Source organism: Rhinolophus sinicus, chromosome 17, assembly GCF_057876585.1.
Source record: "Rhinolophus sinicus isolate RSI-liver-muscle chromosome 17, RSI-T2T, whole genome shotgun sequence".
Taxonomy (NCBI): domain Eukaryota; kingdom Metazoa; phylum Chordata; class Mammalia; order Chiroptera; family Rhinolophidae; genus Rhinolophus; species Rhinolophus sinicus.
Window position 1 is genome coordinate 7717910 of NC_142517.1, and position 22335 is coordinate 7740244.

At 45.6% G+C, this 22335-nt stretch overlaps 1 protein-coding gene across 6 annotated transcripts in view; it reads right to left on the bottom strand.

The window, feature by feature from the left end:
- DOP1B (DOP1 leucine zipper like protein B) overlaps positions 1 to 22335 on the bottom strand; it is a 100057-nt gene that overhangs the window by 75694 nt on the left and 2028 nt on the right. For 4 of the 6 annotated variants that reach the window (XM_088794675.1, XM_088794671.1, XM_088794674.1 and 1 more), the window contains exon 2: positions 20461 to 20625. In XM_088794675.1, coding sequence (XP_088650801.1) covers positions 20461 to 20598 — 138 coding nt within the window. In that variant the 5' untranslated portion in view covers positions 20599 to 20625. Of the gene's footprint in view, positions 1 to 20460; positions 20626 to 20736; positions 20876 to 22335 lie in introns of those variants that run through there. The other 2 variants (XM_088794673.1, XM_088794676.1) reach the window with 2 other exon arrangements.

The following is a 22335-nucleotide window of genomic DNA, read 5'->3' on the forward strand; positions in this document are numbered from 1 at the left end:
GGTGAGTAGAATGAATGATCCGTCACTTCTGGCACAGGCTTTAGAAGCCAACTCAAACCTCATCAGGTTCTCTTTTCCTGCCTCTAAGATCATGTAAACCTGGGCTGAGATGAAGCCCATCGCAGCCTGGCTCCCTGAGAAATTTCAGAGAGCAAACACCACTTGCTGACCCAGTGAGGCAGAACTCAACCATGCTGTACAAATCCCTGAGACCAAGGACTGCTCGAGACCAGGGCTTAACCCTCCCTATCCTGACTGATAACACACCTCTTTAAATTTGATTACAATAAACCACAGCCATTCGTTCCAAATGAATGAGCTGGTTGCTATTTCTTTCTCATTTAAGTTTGTCATCCCACTTAATTTAATATGAAAAAAATATAGAAAAAGAAACAACCAAGAACTGAGGCTATGACCAGCACACATGGCATGAACTGTTCACTGTATGCCACTTATATTAATCCACACAAACAAGGCATGTCTGAGACAGTGCCTGTTGAGAGAAAGGTACCCAGTGATGAAGGAAGCTGTTTGATTTGAAAACGCAGCAAGAACAAAGGATATCAACAGATAATACTTAGAAAAATGAGAAGATGCTCACCCTTCCTGTTAAGAAAAATGCAAATTAATACTACCATGAAATGCCATTTTTTCACCCATCAGATCAGCAAGTTAGATCAAAGCACACAGGTTCAGGTCTAGAGCAGAGCCACCCAGAGATCATGAATCAAGTTCGCCAAACCCAGAGTCAGGAGTTGGCCACACAGAACTTGACAGCCTGCTCCCTGGAGCAGTTACGACATTGAATCCCTCTGTACCATTTTCATCACTCACAACAGGGTTAAAATAGTGCCCAGGTCATAGTGATTGTGTAACACACTTCCCACAGAGCCTGGCGCTTAACATGTGCTTCAAAACGGAGGCAAAACAAACAAGAGTGAAGCTACTGTACTGCGTGGTTTAAATGTGTGTGAGCTTGGGGGTTAGAGCCTCCAGCTCTGGTTCCATGTGTTCGCTCGCTGCAAGCATCGAATGAGAGACCATATCTAAAGTTTAGCACAGTGCCCGGAATGCAGTAAGCAAGCAATCAACAAACATTACTTCTTATCGTAATGATAGACAGAAAATTAAGCACAGGATTTAGAGATGGAGACAAAATGCATTGCATTTTTAAAAGAAGTGGCTGAAACCCAGTGGTTTACTAATAATGCCCTGTATTGTCACAAAAGCAAACAAGGACACTAGAAAGATTAACAAGTGTTAACAAGAAAAACTGTGAGATACACAGTATTAGGAAGGAAAGGATCAAATTGTTGTATATTTGGAGGTGAATCAACTGTAGACCCCAAACCTGGTGAAACTTCCAAGAAACACTGAAAAGTCAAGGAGGAAATCTGCATATCGTAAGAGGTGGGGTTGAAGAACCTGAAATTTCCTTTTAAGAAGACAAAGAAAAAAATAAATAATAATTGATATTCGAGATTAAAGGGGAAAAGTATTATTTCTTAAATGATACTTAATGAAAATTTCTAAAGAAACATTTTGCAAGTTGTAACACTGGAGATCAGAATCACCAGGTGAAAATGCTTTTCATGCAGGGGATTCACCACTTCTGTAAACAAAGGATTCCCCACCCAACTGAGCCCTCCTCCACACCCCGCCCCCCCTTCCCAAGTGACAAGGCAGCAGGAAATGGGGTTGCGGGCCCTATTTAAAAACACCTTCATGCTGGAAGGGAACATAACCCACCTCTGGATGCCCTAAGGGTAGGGCTTTCTTCACTGTCACCCCTGCCTTCTGCAGAAGCTCAGAGGCGGCGCCAGTGAGGAAGACCCAGTTGCCTCTGGTCAGTGGCGAAGGCCACGATAAAGGTGCCCATGCTGGCTCCCCGAAATTCTGCCCTTATGAGTCTTTTCCTTTAGTCTGACTGAGGACTAACCCACGGCTACGGCTACGAGGGAGACATCTCCCTCTTTTTAGGGCAGACTTCAAAGAGAATGGGACTTACCTCATGATTCATCCCCTCCCTCCAGCTGCCAGAATTCAGAGCTCAGCCCTGTGGCTTTCTTCAGACACCCTTTCTTGGGAAGCCCCTTCACCTGTGAGCTGTCAGCCAACTCATGCCTGGGCTGGAGCACAGTGCTTGGCCAACATGACCAGCTGATTTCCAGGCTCCCAAAGACACTTCTCAGTAGGAAACTGAGGGGTTCTGCCGCCTCCTCTCTGAGAGGTGGGATCAAGCCTGAGGCCTGCAGCTGCCGCTGCTTTTGAAAAAGAAAATGTTCTCCTTAGAGCAGCCCTGGCCCAGGTTTCAAAGCTGAGTGCCCGTGCACTGCAGGTGGGCATGTGAAATGGGGTGGCTGTGGTGCAAACAGTATGGTGGCCCCTCAAAATTCAGACATTTGATTTGTTTACCAAGTTACCATGTGATCCAGCAACTCCACTTCCGGGTACACATCCAAAAGAACTGAAAGCAGGGACTCAAGCAGATTATTTGCAGCCACGTTCACTGCAGCATTCTTCATAACAGCCAAAAAGGTAGGAACAGCCCAAGCGACCACGGAAGGATGAATGGGTCAACAAAATGTGGTGCACACATAATCAATGGAACGTTACTCAGCCTTACAAAGGAAGGAGATTCTGACACATGGTACAACACGGGTGAACCTTGGAGACATTATTCTAAGTGAAAAAAGCCAGTCACAAAAGGCCAAATACCTATGATTCCACGTATATGAGGTCCCTAGAGCAGTGGAATTCATAGAGACAGAAAGTAGACTGTGAGTGCCAGGGGCTGGGGGAAGGAGAAACGGGGAGTTAGAGTTTCAGTCTGGGAAGATGAAGGCGTTCTGGAGATGGATGCTAGTGATGGCTGCCCAGCGATGTGAATACACTGAACGCCACTGAACTGCACACTTAACAATGGTTAAGATGGTCGATTTTGTTATATACATTTTGCCACTGCCAAAAAAGCAAAACAGAAATGAATGCTGTGTTCTAGGCATCTGTTCCTGTCAGCTGCAAGAACCATGAACTCTTGAGTGATGTTCGCATGCTGGCTGAACTAAAAACTCTATCCTGACCAGACAAAATGGGACTCCTTTAACAAATTCTGCCGGGACCCAGGTACTCAGCCCAGCCTCTGCTGAGTGTGAGTTTTAACCCTTCATTAGCAAAACAGCCATCGTGAACTGGGTCCCACTTTCCGGGGCCTGAAACACCTGGTTTCCTCTTCATCCCCCGCCCCGCTGTTTAAGAGCTGCCAGGGGAGTATCCATCCAACAACGCTGCCTGTCTCTTTCCAGCCTCTGTCTCAGCTTCTGCTTTGGAAGGATGCTTCTCCAGAGTGAAAAGCTCAGTATTTTCAGGGAAGTTTCGTTGTTTGGGTCACGTTAATCTTTATGTATATTAAACACTGAATAAAAATGACGTATACTAAAATATCAGAGATACTCCTCTACAATGACAGAATAAGTATCTCAGGGAAGCAGATGGATTGGGAAGGAAAAAAGGGTCATGTTTTCAAAATCAACTTGAACTTTTTGAAGGGCTAAACAGAAAGGAGAAACTATAATTAAACAGGGAATCAAACTTCCTTATTTATTTCACTCAGGCGTGATACTATTTTAAAGCATTCCTCGAGCTGTAATTAAGATATAATCACAATATTTTTAACCTCATTGTAGTCATGGGCTCAGCAGGTTGCCCTTAAAACAAAATAATAAAATACAAAACATAAGTTTGGAAGAAAAAGGTTCGAACCACATCCAAGCTTCATTGATTGAGACTAGGATGTGTGGTAGTTGGCTCCACCCACGACAATGTCTGTGTTTCACTTTGTTTTACTTTGACTTTACATCCGACAGTCTGATATTCTCCAGGATGCTCAGCGTGATTTAGAATGGTTGGTTCTATGTAAGAAACATGATTAAAAATTCCAAAAGGGTAGACCATGAGCTCAAAAAGTAGTTTAATACACTTACAATGATTCAAAAGCTGATTCAATAAATTTTGTGTTGTGTATATTTTACCTAAAATAGTTAAGATGATAAATTTTGTTACATGTATTTTACTTAAAATGGTTAAGATGATAAATTTTAGGGTATTTTATCACAATATGGGTGGGGAGAGTTATATTTGGTTTAAAACTGTTTTAGCCTGTAAAGTAAAATCTTACCCGTTTCTTTAAAAGCCCTGGAACAGAAGCCCCACCTGCTCCTGCAGCGACAATGCTGACTTCAGACGCCAGATGCCCAACTACAAAGGGCGGAAGGAAGCCAATTTGAAAGCATGTCTCTCATCAAGCAAATGGTAAAATGCCCGCAAGTCTTCCTTCTGGAAGTCGGTCAGCTTATAGGGTATTTGTTTCATGCCATGAAAATGAAGTTGTACAGTGAGTAAGGCTGGCCAGGGGGCACGGCTTGAACACTCATTAAGTATTTGCCAAGGGACACCAACAGTGCCCTTCCAGAAGGAATGAAAACAGACCAGACACTGACTAATAACAGGACTGGCCAGGACTTCCCACATCAAAGTAGGCCAAGTAACGATGGCGAGTGTCATGCCTCCCCTGAAACACCAGTGGCCTGGCCACCTTGCCAATTTGGGAGGGCGGGGGTGGAGGGATGGCAAGAGAGCTGGAGAAACTGGCACAATATCAAGGCTCCCAGAGCCACTGCCGGGGGTTGGGCTTTCACAGGTGGCCAGTGAGGTCAGCTTCTGCTTAACTGGGGGACTGACACTCATTCAAGTCCTCTGTAAACAAGGAGCTTCCTTCTCAAAAAGGTCACCAACTGAAATATCGCTGTACTGCCTTCGGACAGGTGTGCTGAACGCTAAAAGCAAACCTACCTGGCCGTGCACCCCATCAGTCAATGCTCAAACAGCGATGGGGACCACACCCATGCCCCACCGTCCCAGCGTATAGTAAAGCCACAAGCGGGGTGCGCTGGTTAACTGGCATCAGTTAGAGACACATTAGAATACATTTGCTTTTACACATTTCTTGAAATTATTTTATTCCTTCTGAATCAGCTTTCCTTTATTGTTGTGAATACTAACTTACACTTTCTGGGCCAATACCACGCAGTGTGGGTGGCAGCACAACCACAGGCTGCGCATGGAGTACACCTGGGGAGACCTCCCACTGTGCTGACGGAAAGGTAAAGGCAGCTGGTTGTTCCAGACCAGGCCTCAGGTGCCAGCCCCACGGGCCCCACTGGCAGCGGTTACTGACTAAATGTCTATGTGGCGAACAACCCCGCTGAAGTGAACGCAGCACTGGGCCTGGGCTTGGCAGTTTCCCAGTCTAACCGGCTGGCTCTGCTGTGGCAGGAACGCTGTGCCGGTGTCACTCCTGAGACAGAGCTCAGAAAGGCAGTGGCAGGGCAGCCGGCCCTGAGTCAGCCCACCTGGGTCTGAGTCAGGGCCCCACCTTCCACCAGGTGTCCAGTCTGTCACAAGGGACCCGACCAGGCTGACGCGCGGTCTTCTCACACAGAAAACGTGCTGTCACCTACTTAGTGGCCGGTCGTGTGGCTTAGACTCAGAAAAGGAGGTGGATCGCTCATGGTCTCATCCCATTTCCACTTCCCCAGCTTGTCAGGGTGAACAGTGAACAACAATCACGCACCCACACATGACCTGTGCACCAGGGTCCCTCCCAACGTCTTCGTTAAAGTGACCTGGGAACCTCTGTGCTACCTCACAGAGGACAAGCTCTAGCACATGTTCAAACACTGCTCTTCATTCTTTCTCCTTCTGAATTTAGTGCATTTCAATCACAGAACCCGCTCACTCTCACCACTCACACCTCTGTTCCGTCTCCCCACATAGAAACTCTAGATGGCTAGCTAGCTGCCATGCTTTGCATGTTTCCAGACTTACATTTTCTTCTTTCTGGCTGCGGTGCACTTGCTCAGCGCTCCCTACCTCCTCACCCCTCAGCCCCAGGTGAGCTCTGCAGCGGCCCCGGCTAAGCTGAAATGCTGTCCACAAAGCTGATGCCTCAAGCAACTCTGAGCTTCAGTGTCTTCATCATTAAAAGACGCTCAATGGCACCGACTTTGGAGGAGCACAGATTTGAAAAACGTTGGAGACAAGCTTGTAACAGGGGCTGACTAAAGGGAATCACTCTAGTTTGGGGGGGCTATGGGCCAACTGGCTCAGAACTGACAGAAAATGGCGGGAGGAGGTCAGGGTGACTGAGTTCTGTAGAAAACATCTGCAGTGAATGTGTGGACAAACACACTGTTCAAACATAGTCTAAACCATGAGACACACGATACAGACAATGCAGAAATCCTTTAGGATTTATGACCACAAACCAGAAGATCCAATAAAAGCAATCATACCATGAAGACACTAAATGATGCAGTACATGGAAATATGCTTTTTCTGCTTTTGCTTCCACAAATTTTAATCCATAAATGATATATTTAAGAAACCAGGGGCCGGCCTGATAGCTCAGGCGGTTGGAGCTCCGTGCTCCTAACTCCGAAGGCTGCCAGTTCGATTCCCACATGGGCCAGTGGGCTCTCAACCAAAAGGCTGCCAGTTTGACTCCTCGACTCCCACAAGGGATGGTGGGCTCCGTCTGCCCTCTGCAACTAACAATGGCAACTGGACCTGGAGCTGAGCTGCGCCCTCCACAACTAAGACTGAAAGGACAACAACTTGACTTGGAAAAAGTCCTGGAAGTACTCACTGTTCCCCAATAAAGTCCTGCTCCCCTTCCCCAATAAAATACTAAAAAAAAAAGAAAGAAAAAAAAAAGAAAGAAAGAAACCAGCCAACCCAAAACCTATCATGCAGAAATCAACTTGTTAAAGTCAGAGCCAGAAGAGAAGAAAGGAGATCTTGTGGACACAGTCTCACTACAAATCGTCAACAGGCTTCAGTCCCCAGAACTCCTCTGACAGAACTCGGTATTCTTCGAAACTCACACCCAGAACAGAACTGGGCTGCTCCGATGCGGGTGAGTGTTGTTCCTTCCTGCACAGAGCAGCCGTCTCCAGAGAGCTCCCGGATCCTCAGTGGGTTCGGGGTGGCTGCTCAGAGCTCAGGACCATCCTCCCGGAGCCTCGGGCACAGGGAGTGTGTGACCAGCACACGTGGCAACAGGGACGGAATTCAGTGTCAAGTCAGAGGCAAGAACATACCTCCCGGCATGCACCGCCTATTCGATCTGACCCGAATCCGACCGTGGTTCTCCCTCTGCACTCTGCCTCCCTCTGTGCTCTGCCTTTGCTCCCATCCCCGAGACACACTATCTGCATAGGAGCAGGTGACAGTTACAGAACAAGGTCTCGGTGGTGGGCAGGGAAGGGGCTGCTAACAATGCACAGAACAGTGACCAAGGGAAAAGTCTGGCGCTCTGCACATCAGTTCGAGCCCAAAGCTAGCTCGTCTCTCTAAAACCCACAGCTTGAAAATTGCTGGGGACACTGAGAACCAAGGGGCAGAAAGCTTGTGCTGGGAGAACACATCCACAGAAATACAACGGAAGTTCTGTACTTAGGATGAAGGCTGTGCAGATGGGGGGACAGAAAACCCTCCGCAGTTTCCCTGTAAGAACCTGATACCAGCCAGAACCCCGCCAACACGGGCGGCGAGGATGCATCGGCATAGGACATCCTGCATCTTTTAGAGAAACACGAACACCTTTAATGTCAAGAACAAGTATGCCTGCGTCAGCCCTCAAAGGAAACGGGCTCTGAGAGGTTAAGAGTGGTCCAGGGTCGCCAGCTCAATTACGAAGCTTTCAGCTGTAAAGAATATGCTATACAGGGTGGCTGGTTAGGTCAGTCAGTTAGAGTGTGGTGCTATTGACACCAAGGTTGCCGGTTCAATCCCCACATGGGCCACTGTGAGCTGCACCCTCCTTAAAAAAACCAAAAAAAAAAAAAGAATAGGCTATCCAACTATACAAGTCTAAATGAAGAAACGGACCACTTCACAACCGGAAGTCTAGAGCAGTGGTTCTCAAACTGGAAAACCCCCAGAGGACACATGGCAAGGTCAGGAGATGTTTCTCGCTGTTACAATGGGGAGGGGGTGCTACTGGCATCTAGTGGACAGAGGCCAGGACGCTGATAAATGTCCTACAGTGCACAGGACAGCACCCCCGTCCCATCACAGAAGCCAAGAAACCCTGCGCTAGAGGAGAGAATGTTTGATTAATGCAAGGGCTCAATGATACCCCGAAAGGACCCAAGCTTTCTCGGGCTTATTTGCTACCAATGGTGAGTTGACTTATCCTTAGCCCTTCCTTTTATGGCCTCAGATGTCTGCCACACATTCAGGCATTAAATTCTCAACAACTACAGAGAGGAGCAAAAAAAAAAAAAAAGTCCAGTGTTTGTTCCTTTCCTGTCTCTTGGTATTAGAGGAAATCTTTTCAAGAAGCCGGTTGGCCATACCTCATGGGTTAGAGACGGTCACGTGCTCATGTCTAAGTTAATCCCTGCCAAGGAAAATAGCATTAAAAGGATTTAGTCCAAGAGCAGTAACATTTACCGCTGGGGCTGGGACGTGGGTCTACCACCCAGTAGCACATTGGTCACCGGTCCCTTGATATAACTGGGTTCTTGTGATAAGGAAGACGGTGAATGGCTGTTGGGTGGGCAACCAGCACGTCTGCCCCAAACTGAGAGTGCTGAGCCAGGTGCTCTGCTTCCAAGCTCAGTGTTCTTTTATTGCACACCTGAAATCAGCATACCTTCCAACATATTTACTTCCGGGGCATATCTCAGGTGTTGGAAGAATCTAGCTTAAGTACAATAATCACCAAAAGCACATGAGTGAAATGCAAGGCAGAACTATGTTGCTTGGAAAAAAGCAATTCAGCACTTTACAAACTGATCAGGTTAATGAAAGACACACATTTCTTGCTACATGAAGATAAGAAATTATTAAAGTTACTAAATAAGCAATGAACTGATTCTTGATGAGATGAGCGATTGGATGGAGCCTGCAGGGCTGAGACAACAGTGAAATTCCCATTAAAATTAGTGAGAGCCGAGTGGGCGCAGGGACAGGAGCTGTCCCCCAGAATCACGTTCCCTCTGGTGGTAAGGGTCGTCGCTGGGCATGGCTGCTCCCCTGAAGATATGAGTGGAAGTAACATATTCCATTAGACTCTGTGCATGCTTTCTCCTTGCTGTGGCACAGAATGGCAGTGAATGAAGCAATGTGGAAAGTCAAGTGTTCTAGATAGCTAAGTCCCTGGCTTGAGTCTGTGGAAAGACCGCAGGGAAGAGAGCCGTCCAATCTGGAACACCATGATGAACTGATACGTGAGTGAGAAATAAGCTTCCATCTTATTGGTGGCGCTGAATTTTTAGACTTTTTTGTTACAGCAGCTAAAACTACTGCCACTAATACACTGATAATATCATCGTCACTTAACACTATTCCAAAAAAGGCTGGAAAGTAACAAGAAAAAACACAAACTCATTATTGGTAGATGGTATGCCTGTCTACCTGAAGAACTCAAAACAATCAACTGAGGGGGCTGGCCCGGTGGCTCAGGTGGTTGGAGCTCCATGCTCCTAACTCTGAAGGCTGCTGGTTCAATTCCCACATGGGCCAGTGGGCTCTCAACCACAAGGTTGCTGGTTCAACTCCTTGAGTCCCACAAGGGATGGTGGGCTCTGCCCCCTGCAACTAAGATTGAACACGGCACCTTGAGCTGAGCTGCCTCCTGGATGGCTCAGATGGTTGGAGCACAGGCTCTCAACTACAAGGTTCCCAGTTCGATTCCTCGAGTCCCCTAAGGGATGGTGGGCAGCACCCCCTGCAACTAAGATTGAACAGGGCACCTTGAGCTGAGCTGCCGCTGAGCTCCCGGATGGCTCAGTTGGCTGGAGCATGTCCTCTCAACCCTAAGGTTGCTGGTTCGACTCCTGCAAGGGATGGTGGGCTGCGCCCCCTGCAACTAGCAATGGCAACTGGACCTGGAGCTGAGCTGCACCCTCCACAACTAAGACTGAAAGGACAACTTGAAGCTGAACGGCACCCTCCACAACTAAGATTGAAAGGACAACAACTTGACTTGGAAAAAAAAAAAGTCCTGGAAGTACACACTGTTCCCCAATAAAGTCCTGTTTCCCTTCCCCAATAAAATCTTTAAAAAAAAAAAAAAATCAGCTGAGAAAAATTAGAAATAAATTCACTAAGATAGTCAATTTCCAAATTCCCTAAATTGATGCTTTCCTACATGTCAACAACCAGTTAAAACAGAGAGTGGAAAATAATCCCATAACACAAATACATGTATAAAATACTGAATATATTTAAGAAAGAGGACTTACATTAAGAAGAACGATGAAAGTCTTAGGGACAGACACTTTTTAATCAACGAAGAGAACTATCATCACCTTTCTATGTGGGAGGGCCAACTGTGTAAAGATGCCACTTCTTCCCCAAATATTCCATAATTGTTACCTCATACCAATCAACCCCCAAAAGAGTTTTTAACTTTACAAATGATTCCAAAGTTCATCTGGAAGAAGACAACCTGGGAATGGTAGAAAACTTCTGAAACAGAAGAGTGGCTAGGCTGGGGTGGAGAACCTGGTCCCGCCAGATAAAAACATTATGAAGTACAGCCACTTTAAACACTGTGGCTCTGGCACCGACCCACGCAGATCAGTGGATCAAATCCAGTCCACTCGCAGACTCACGTGACCAAAAGTTTAACTCTATGGCCAATGACATAGGAACTCCACCGCTGACAATGTACCTTGATGAAAATAGCCATGTACAGAAAGATGTTCATGAGAGCATCATTTAAAATTATTGAAAACTACAAGTAAACCAATCCAACAATAAAGGTCTTCTAGATCTTGTCCGTTCCTACACAATACACACACACGCACACAGAGTACTATATATGAACTGTGCGACCTGCCTTTTTTGCACCCTTATTTTATCACGAGTATTTTTTTCATATTAGTAACTGTAAGTCTATTTCATTTGGATGACTGCACGTCACTGTCCTGTAATACTATGACAGCATATGTCACTGTCCTGTTGTATTATGACTGCATGTCACTGTACTATTATATTATGACCGCATGTCATTGTCCTGTTGTATTATGACCGCATATGTCACTGTACTGCTGTATTATGACCACATATCACTGTAGTGTTGTATTATGACTACATGTCACTGTCCTGTTGTATTATGACTATATGTCACTGTCCTGTTGTATTATGACTGCACGTCACTGTACTATTGTATTATGACCGCATATGTCACTGTCCTATTGTATTATGACTGCATGTCACTGTACTATTGCATTATGACTTACTCTTCTGCCACTTCTCTATTGAGGGGGGTTACTTCCAAGTTTTTGCTGTTACATACAATAAAACAGTGGGGGTTTTTATAGTTACTTTTGTGTTGTATTTCTAGAGAATTAAAACAAGTGTAGAATAATCCTTACTAACTCTCTAATCATTAATCATTTGGGAAAAGCAAAAGCCACAAGGAGCTATTACTACACTCCCACTGGCTGAAATAAAAAGACTGCCCACAACAAGGGCTGGCAAGGATATGGAAGCACTGGAGTTCTTTACACACTGCTGGTGGGGTGCAAAATGACACAACCACTTTGGAAAACAGTCTGGCCATTTCTTTAAGAATTAAATCTATACCTACTGGAAGCAACCCAATTGTCCATTAAAAGAGAAATGGATAAACAAATGGTGTATGTCCACAGACTCCTACTCAACAAAAAGGAGTGAACTATCGATACACACAACTCTCAAAACAGCTGTGCTGACAGAAGCCCGATAAGAGAAAAAAAGGATTACACCCTGTATGATTCTGTTTGCACACAGCTCTAGGAAATGCAAACTCATCTACAGTGACAGAAAGCAGATCAGGGTCGCCTAGGGACGGGGGCAGAGGGGAGGGAGCGAGGAGAGACCACACAAGGGCATAGGAAATCCGGGGTGACGGATACATGTCTTCTATCTTCACATGGTGATGGTTTCGCAGGCCATACATGTCAAAACTCATCAAATTATATCCTTAATCTGATATCCTTATATCCTTCAACATGCATAGAGTTTACTATATGTCAGTAGAGCTGTGAAAAAAACAAGACCATTTTAATGTTGTTGTTTTTTTTTTTTTAAGGAGGGTGCAGCTCACAGTGGCCCATGTGGGGATCAAACCGGCAACCTTGGTGTTATTAGCACCACGCTCTAACCAACTGAGCTAACTGGCCACCCCTCCAAAAAAAACATTTTAAAAAGATAAACGGGAATGTCTACATTTGGCTCAAATACAAGCTTGATTATTGGTACTCATGTTCAATCAGTTGTCCTTTTTGAAAAACAGCCAAATTTAACTGATTATTATTAGTCTGCTTGGGCTGCAGTAACAAAGTACCACTGACTGAGCGGCTTAAACAATAGACATTAATGTCTCACAGTCCTGGAGACTCAAAGTCCAAGATCAAGGCGCCAGCTGATTCAGAGTTTCCTCCTGGTCTGTAGACGACCATCCTCTTGCTGTGTCCTCACATGGAAGAACGAGTGAGTTCTCTCTCTCTCTCTCTCTCCCCCCCACCCCCCTTCTTATAAGGCCACAGTCCTATCAGATTAAGGCCCCATCCTTATGACCTCATTTAACGTTCATTACCTCCTGAAGACTCTAGTTTAGATACAGTCACACTGGAGGTTAGGGTTTCAACATAGGAATTTAGGAGGGAGACACAATTCAGTCCATAGCATATTTCTTACCATGGCCTGAGATGAAGTTTCTAGCTTCGTAATCCTCTTGGCAAAACTTATAAAAGTAAGTGGACCACAAAGCCCCTTCCCTTATCCATAAACACAACTCTGCTGGACAAGCTTTTGTCATTAGATTACTGGAGAAATAATTCATTTGTCCAAATCTGGACTATTTCCATCCCTCCAACAGATCTGAAAGGAAGAACGGCAAAAATATCCTTTGCCCACACCCAAAATAAATGGACTATCCTAGCTATAAATTACTGAAAGTGTACCAGACTCCTTTCAGCAAAGGGAAGTGCTCTTCCCAAAAGGCCCGCGTTTGAGCGGCTCACAGAGAGACAGCTCTCACAACCATGAGCCAGCAATGCCTTTGCTGATTCTCAGCTCCTTCTGGATAACCTGGGGTCAGGGATGAATAATGCCACCTGAGCCCCAACACGTCACCTACCAAAAGATAACAGGCCAGTGGCAAAGGATGCCACAAATTAGCAATGGGAGTTCTACCTAACGTTCTATTAGCTGCACCTTCCACATTCTGGCACCAAGAAAAATCAGAAAAGGGTCTACTTTATTCAAAAGTGAAATGAGTAATAATGGCCGACAATGTCTTTTCAATTTGGTCTCTTCTCATAAGGCACTAAGGCCCACGTCTTCCCAATAGGTCTTTACTACCCCACTTATCTGACAACTTCTATTGTCAAGGTTATCACCCCAGACGGCAGCAAAAAGTTACTGGGAAAGGATGAAAATAATTGCTCCAAACCAAGGTACTCCAACAGGTGGGGCCCCACAGTGAGGTGACAAGATGTGAGCAGGCGTCATGTAGGCTGAGAGCTGCAATTCCTCAGTAAGGAGGCTGACAGGAGCTCACGGCCTATCCCACGTCACTTGTCAGTCAGTCTGGTCCAGAGGGGGTCAGGAGCAGCGACTGAAACTGCCTCTCAGTGGGAGGAGGAAGAAGACGCCGGGAGGACTGAAAGGGTCCTCGCAAGGATACACACTGGAGGGATGAGCCCCCAAAAGACACCCCACAACACAGCCTCTACAAAGAAGCAGGTGCAGAGCTTGTCAGATGCAGTCAAATGGGGCACAAATCACTGTGCTGTGTCTGAATATCTGTGTCCCCCAAGATGGCAGCATTAGGAGGTGGGGCTTTTGGGAGGTGACTAAGTCATGAGGGTGGAGCCCTCATGAATGGGATTAGTGCCCTTACAGAAGAGACTGCAGAGAGGGGACACAGAGAGAAGACTACGAACCAGGAAGCGGGATCTCACCTGTGGGAATCTGCTGACACCTTGATCTTGGACCTCCAGCCTCCAGAACTGTGAGAAAGTGAATTTCTGTTAAGTCACCAGCCTGTAGTATTTTGTTACAGCACCCTGAACGGACCAAGACAATTGGGAAGGCTGCCTTGAGTGACTAGGAAGTTCCAGGGACATACGCTATCACTACACATGAGAACTCCAGTTCTTCATGATGCTCTGTGCCGCACAAAAAGAGATATAGACAGACAGATAACACTTTACTCTTCCATATGTCACGTACTGAAAAACCATCTGGGCTCCCATGAGAAATGAGCTTTTTATAAAAATTGATATGAGACACTCTAAACTCATTGTCAGACCTTGTTATGAGCCAAATTGTATCCCCTAAAATTCCTATGTTGAAACCCTAACCCCCATCACCTCAGAACATGACTATTTGGAGACAACACTTTTAAAGATGCAATGAAGATAAAATGAGGTCATTAGGGAGGGCCCTAATCCAGTATGACTGGTATCCTTACAAGACAGACACACACAGAAGAAAGACCTTGTGAGGACACAATGAAAAGGCACCACCTACAAGCCAAGGAGAGACTCCTCAGAAGAAACCAAATCTGTCAAACCTTCATCTGGGATTTCCAGCCTCCAGAATTGTGAGAAAGTCAATTTCTGGTAAGCCACCCGGTCTGTGGTATTTTGTTAGGGCAGCCTGAGCAAACTAAAACAGATTCCCAACTAAAGATGCTTTATCTGATCGAATACTACTATATTCAACAGAGAAATGTAGCTGATTAGGGCTTGGGTAAAAATCAGGATTCAGGGGCGGCCGGTTAGCTCAGTTGATTAGAGGGCGATGCTCTTAACACCAGGTTTGCCAGTTCAATCCCCACATGGGCCACTGTGAGCTGCGTCCTCCACAACTAGATTGAAACAACTACTTGACCTGGAGCTGATGGGTCCTGGAAAAACACACTTAAGAAAATAAATTAAAAAACAGTTAAAAAAAAAAAAAAATCAGGATCCAGTTCAGGTTCATCGAGTTTTCAGGTGGAAGAGATCTTGGAGCTGATCTGTAAAGGGCCAGAACAGTTCACCTCCAGCTGGTGTCCCAGCTCCACCCCACGTTCTACCAATAGCATAGCACTCGTCTGAAATACCACAATAAGGAGGGTCTGCTTTAAAAGGGAAGTGTCTGTAATTAAGCAATAACGTTTTAGAAGCTGAAACATGTAACAACACCCAAGACCTCCTATTTCCCTTGCTATTCATGTCACTGGCTTTCTGGCCATTTTGTGAAACAAGCTATTGAACAAAAGCAGCAAAAAACGGGAGTTCATTTGGGACCATTTTTTTAAAAAGAAGCGTTAGTGACAAGGTTTTTAAATGTAGAATTGATTAATTTCTACTATCCTTCACTTCCACAATCAAAATTGAATCCAGGCTTGGTACAGTGGTTGGGTTCATAAGGGCTCAACATACACTGTTGATAAAAACTTACCTAAAAATAATCAGTGAAAGATGATGGCTTGAAGTCTCAGATAAACAATTAAGCAAATATTACCCTATTCATGTTGGTTTGTCAAAAACTGTAAAAGATAAACTTTTCTCTAATACAGAAAAATTCTAAAAATGATACTGAAAGTTTAGCAAGTTTTTAAAATGATACAATTAAAAGTTGTATATAGTTTGACAAACCAAGACCTTTCGGGGCTTAGTTTTCTCATTTGTCAAGACTTGAGCTGGATGAGTCTTCTGTTCTATGGTTTTGTTTTATAACCTGCAATCACCTACTTTAAATAGAAAACATCTTGACCTAACCTTTGTATACGATATTGCTTCTATTTCCATTATAAAGGGTTTTTTGTGTGTTTTTAAACTAATTCATCACTAATTTACTCACTGAATTCTTGTGTACATGCATGAGTCCAAGAAATCTAACCATCACTAAAGTCTCAAGAAAATTCTGTATTTACATCAGGTACTCCTACCAGGTACCTCTGAATACAGACGTGATCACTAACGCTGATAGAGGCTTGCTCCCTCCAGCACCTTCCCAAACCCTGATCTGGGTGCTAAAGTTGCCCACTGCCACCTGCCACTCGGACTCACTCTCCACCCATCAGCCAGAGGGGTTCTCCTAACAGGTAAGGCAGCCATCACCTCGCCCCAAGCCTTCCTGGAGGCTACAGGGCCTCCCCGCCTTCACAGAACAAAACCACAGGATCTGCGCTGGCTACGTCTCCTCCCTCTGCAGCCACACCCTCCCCCTACTGTACCTTGGACACATGCCGGTGGCCCAGATGGCCTCCCTGCCAGCTTGCTCACTGCATCTGGGCCTCAGCTCAAATTTCAAATGTCACATTATCAGAGAGCCATCTCTGTCTCAACCAGCACCCTAGCCTCGTCCCTCCCTACCCCACATCCCTGCTTTAGTTGTCCTCCGAGCATGCAGGACCCAACAGCATATGTTTACTTGTTGCCTGTCTCCTGCCACCAAAGCCCTGCATTCCTTGAGAGCAGGAACTTTGCGTTCAATGCTGTGTCCCCAGCACCTAGTGTCCAGTACATCTTGGCTCTTCCACTGTATCAGTTAGCTAGGGCTCCCGTGACCAGGCACCACATATTGGGCAGCTTAAACAGCAATGGATTCTCACAGCCCGAGGCCAGCAGTCCGAGATGGAGGTGCCAGCAGGGTTGGTTCCTCCTGAGGCTGTGAGGCAGAATCGGCTGCAGGCTGCTCTTCTAGCTTCCGGCGGTTTGCTTGGGCCATCTTTGGCGCTCCTTGGTTTAAAACTGCATCCCGACCTCTGCCACCATCTTCACACATCATCCTCCCCATCTGCATGTCTATGTCTGTGCCCACATTTCCCTTCTGGAAGGGACCAGTCCTACTGGGGCAAGGCCCACCCTAAATGACTTCATTTTAACTGGATTAGCTCGGTGAAGACCCAACTCCAAATAAGGTCATGTTCTGAGGTGCTGGGGGTGGGGGTTAGGACATCAACATATCTTTTTTGGAGGAGACAATTCAACCCACAAAAATCACAGCCACATGATATCAGGTAAGTTGGTTAACCTTCACCAGTAAAATGGGGCTAATAACTGCACCTACCTGATTCAGACAATGAAGACGGTGCCCGACAGCAAAGAGGTGTGCCCGGTCCCCTTACGTGAGCCACGCTGATACTGGTATGAAGAAAGCTTAAGAGCAGGGCTCTGGAGCCAGGCAGACAGGGGTGTGTGTGAGACGCCCCACCACCACCACCACCACCACCTGCCGGTTATCATCTCGCACAAGTTGCTAAATCTGAGACCAGGCTCAAGATAGGCTGTAAGGATGCTACAGCAATGCACGTCAGGGCCTTAGCGCACAGTCTGCTCTCTACCAATGCCACCCGTCATAGGCAGGGCTGAGGCAGGGACAGTGTCACCCACTCGTATCTTGCAAATTTTTCCAGGGGGCTGTTCTCACTCACTGCCTCATCACAGCAGAATGGGAAGTTCCAGCAAAGAGAGCACAGTAATGGGGTTACATGGAATTGGGTACCAGCTGTAACAAAAGTTGTCTTTTTAAACTTTTATCCAATTGACTGATATTCAGCTGCCTACGCACACCTAACAGAAGCGTCACACGAACCTGTCCCAAAGTGACCCCTGCTCTCCCTGAGCCGGCTCCATGCCAGTCTCCCCATTGCATCCCTGCGTCTTCTTAAGCTGAAAATCTGAGTCGTACTTGACTCCTCTTTTTCTTATATCCCACATCTAATCCACGAGCAAATCCTGTTAGCTATACCTTCGAAGTACATTCAGAATCCAAACCCTTCCCCACTCATGCACCTACATTATAGCAACAGCTCGTGCATGGTCTCCGTTGCCGCCTTGCCTGACGCCCAGCAGAGCAGCTGGAAATGCCTCTGGCATGCCAGAAGGGAAGCCAGAGCAGCTCCTCTGCTCAGCTCCCCCAGGGCTCCTAGCTAACTCAGTGGCCACTGTCACACTCGTTTGAAAGACCTACAAGGTCTGACACGCTCCCCACCCCTCGCCTCTGTGGCCTCGTCTCCTACTCTCTCCCCACCCCTCGCTTGCTTCGTGGCCACCGCACTGGCCTCAGACACACCAGAGCCTCTGTACTGCAGCAAAGGGCACCTTCTCAGCAAGGCCGTCCTTGACAACACCATTGAATGTCACAATGTCCCAATACTTGGTGTCCCTTCCCTTCTTTACTGTTCCCACAACATTCATCACTATCTAAGACCCCATATATTTTGCTTATCATCCAGCTTCCCCCTGAAGCCCACCAGAATGTGGGTGGGGCCTTGTTGTGTCATCTGCTGTACCCTGACACCTGGAACACTATGGCATGTTGTAGGTGCTCAAATAGTTATTGAATGAATGAATGGTCTATGTTTTAAAAGCTCCTTACAGGATCATAACTGTACTCAATAACCTGCATTTCAATTCCACTCCTGGTATACACCCAAAAGAAGCAAAGATAGGTAGTCAAGCAAAAACTTGTACACAAATGTCCACAGCAGTACTATTCACAACAGCCAAAAGGTGGAAATCCAAAAGTCATCAATTGATGCGTGGATCAACGAAATGTGGTCTATCCACACAGTGGAATATTATTTGGCCATCAGAAGGAATGAAGTGCTTATACATGCTACCACATGGATGAACTCTGAAAACATGCTACATGAAAGAAACCAGACACTAAAGGCCACATATTGTATGACTCCATTTATATGAAATGTCCACAGACACAGAAGGTATATCAGTGGATGCCAGGGGCTGGGGAGGGGGAGGGATGGGAAGGGTTTCCCTCTAGGGTGGTAAAAATGGTCTGGAACTAGACAGTGGCGATTCACAACACTGGGAATGTACTGAAAGCCACTGAACTGTGCACCAGAATGGGTCAACGGTAAATTTCATGTTAGGTGAATTTTACCTCAACAAAAACATAATAAAACAAAAATTCCAGGAGAGTCAAGTACTAAAACATCTAAAACTTGAATATGCCTAAATCCCATTCCAGCGCTTCTCCCTTTCCCCTAAAAAAGGAAGCCACCTTCCTGGAAGACAGTGAGTGTTCTCTTCAGCTTGAGAATTCCTGCATTAGAGCTTTAAAACCAAAGAACGCTCAAGCATTTATCTGCTCTTTGATTACGTTTGTCCATCCCTGCCAGCACGCAGCCATGACGTTCACATGCTGCAAACATACCTTGCCAGGCAGTCGGCCGTATCCTGGCCACTCACTATCTGTCACCACCACCTCTGTCCCCTGTGCCTGACAGCCATCTGTGAGAGCAGATAGCTGCTTTCTGGACTGCTGCCCAGGCACGGCTCTGTGGCCAGGCTGCTAGCATTCTCCACTCCCTCCCTCCCCCGCCTCGTTCCTTGAAGCAGTAAATGGAGAAATGAGGTTGGTCAGAGTTCCCCGGTGTCTGTGACCTGAGGAGTGGAGATCTGCAGAGTAGGAGCTGGGCACCTCCCAAGTCCCACAGGGCATCTGGGCTCCACAATCAGGTATCCCAGCCAGGAGCCGTGGCCAGAGAGCAACAGGGCCGGGCGCAGCCTCTTCGAGCCCAGGTATCTTCTACCTACGGGTCACCGTGGTCATCTGAGAGCTTGGGGATTACTGTGTCATCCTCTTTCTGGGCAGGATGGGAAAATACAATGGTCCCATCTACAGAGCCCAAGGTCAAACCTGCATGTGACTGGTTTTGGTCTTCCTAGGTCTGACCGCTTTTCCTTCGTCCAAACATAACAGAATTTCTGGCCAGATTTCACTATTTATTTCATCCTTTATTCTTCCAGGAGTTACCAATCAGCAGTAAAATGGTAAAAAAAAAAAAAAAAATAGACCAAAAAAGAAAGAGCCATAAAAATCCTAAGCAGTATGTGAAGAACAATTAATCTTTGAATAACTGACTGGACAAATTTTAAAATTTATCTTGTTTGGACCTAAATACCGTTGAGAAAAAGGCTATTCAACTATATCTACACCGTAATTCTATGCTCAGGAAAACAAAGCTGGAAGGAGGTACCGTGTTTCCCCCAAAATAAGATCTAGGCAGACCATCAACTCTAATGCGTTTTTTGGAGCAAAAATTAATATAACACCCGGTCTTACTTTACTATACTGTAAATATAAAATACTACCTATAGTAAAATAAGACCGGGTCTTATATTAATTTGTGCTCCAAAAAACGCATTAGAGTTGATGGTCTGGCTAGGTCTTATTTTGGGGGAAACACAGTATGTATACTGATAGGTTAAAAGCAGGAAGCCTGGGTGACAGAATTGTGGGTGGTTTTTCTTATCTGCCTTTTCTCATTGTTATAATCAGTACTCGGTATGATAGCAATAAGACAATTCCTTAAAATAATAAAAAGACAGCTGTGTCACTGCCTCCACGCAATCCAAATACCTACGCCCCACATACCTTGTTGAGCTTGCCCAGTGAAGATATGAGATCGGCCCATTCACTTGAGGACTCAAAATTTCTTAAGGCCTTTTCGACCACTGAAGAGTAATTTCTGTATCTGTAGTCATTTAATAGTTCCTGTTCTTCTGGATCCATCTTACATTCTTGCAGCAGAGAAAGTATCTAAAAGCAAATCAAAAATAAACAAGTGAGGCAGCTACTCAAGGACACAAATCACGCCCAGCCCAGAGCTAGAGGACACACATCTACAAACACTACAGCGCACAAAGTCACCTGGCGATCCAATGCAAATATTTAGCAAGGCTTCTGGGCCAGGTGCCATGGTAGATAAAAGATAAACAGTTCAGCCCTCCTGGATTCTGAGCGAGACCAGTGGACGGAGCAGGAAGAAGCAAAAATGCTAGGGTTCCACCTAATTGAAAAAATTAATTCTAGGAGTGAAAAAAGCAGCTAACTACGCATTGTTGCCAATCGGTCATTCTGAAAGCAAACGGCCCCTCCCATCATAGGGCATTTATAAAACCTAACGAAAAGCAGAGCAATACTCTTAACTGGAATAACCTATTTAGCAAACCCATTGTCTACAACTAGGATAGAGGATTGGAAATATTCTAGATGAAAATCTGGTGGGGAGAAAAAAAGTTAAAAAACATAAGGATGGTATAGTGTCTGATAGCAGTGTGGTCAGAAATCCACCAGGTGCCTGTTCGGTTCCTAAGCTCCAGTCACCCACCAGGCCCCCGCCAGGTGCTGCCCTGATGGCTTTAAGCCTGAGTGTAGAGTCTGGATGTAGGGTGGATATACCAGGGCCTAAGCAATCATCATCTTATTCTTCTTGCCCTTGTATATTCTTTGATGGATTATTTTATTTATTCCTGTGGCTAGATGCATTCATTATTTATGAACCACTGCATCTACTGCAAAGCCTGAGATGTAGACGGTCTAATCCCAACTCCAACAGAAACTAATCCTCAGTGACAAAAGGAAACAAGGAACATGGACTGTTGCACTGATCTGATGTGAAAACACACATTCATTTATATGTTATAATGTATACAATACACACGCATGCTTATCTCAAGTTTCATTTTTATTCCTTCCTTAAAAAAAAGAAAATCTCAAGGTCAACCCATTAGTCTATTCAAACAAATTACAACTTTGAAAACTACTCTACAAGATATGGACATAGTGGCTTCCTTGGCACCAAGCCTTGGGTCCTTTCGTGCTCTCTTTATCCTCGGTGATCTCCCCATTTCCATAACTTACAAATACCATTTCATGCTAATGACCTATGGATTTATAACACCCGCCCAAACCACCCTGAGGTCCAGATTCATGTAAATATCTACTTGACTGTGGCACAGGTGTTCCAATAAATCCAAATTCCTCACCCACTCATCCCGTGGTCTACAAGGCTCCACCTACCCCTCTCTTCAAGGCACTCTATTTGTCCTAAGACTCATTCTACCACAGAGCCTTTGCTCATGCTGGGCCTCTCTGCAAAAACATACTGTACTATGTATATGCACCCACACCATAAGACTGGCTACTTATTCTTGGGAAAGCCTGCCCCTTTTTCTCAAATAGCCTTCATACTTTTGGAAAATATTAAGGACGGTAACAAGAGGTGGTAGTTTTTCTAGTTTGCGAAGTAAGAAGTTAGTACAGCCAAATAGTCCACAACTTTTTTTCCCCCAGGAAATTTACAAGTCTGAAATCCAGCATCTCTGAGCCACTAAAATACTCCATACATAGCCTGTTCACTGTTATTAAGTGTCTAAGGACTGGGAAAAGAAACATGAAAAAGACAGGGTCCCACTCTCACAGCTCATAACCTAATGAGAGGAAACATCTAAATACATCATTTCAATT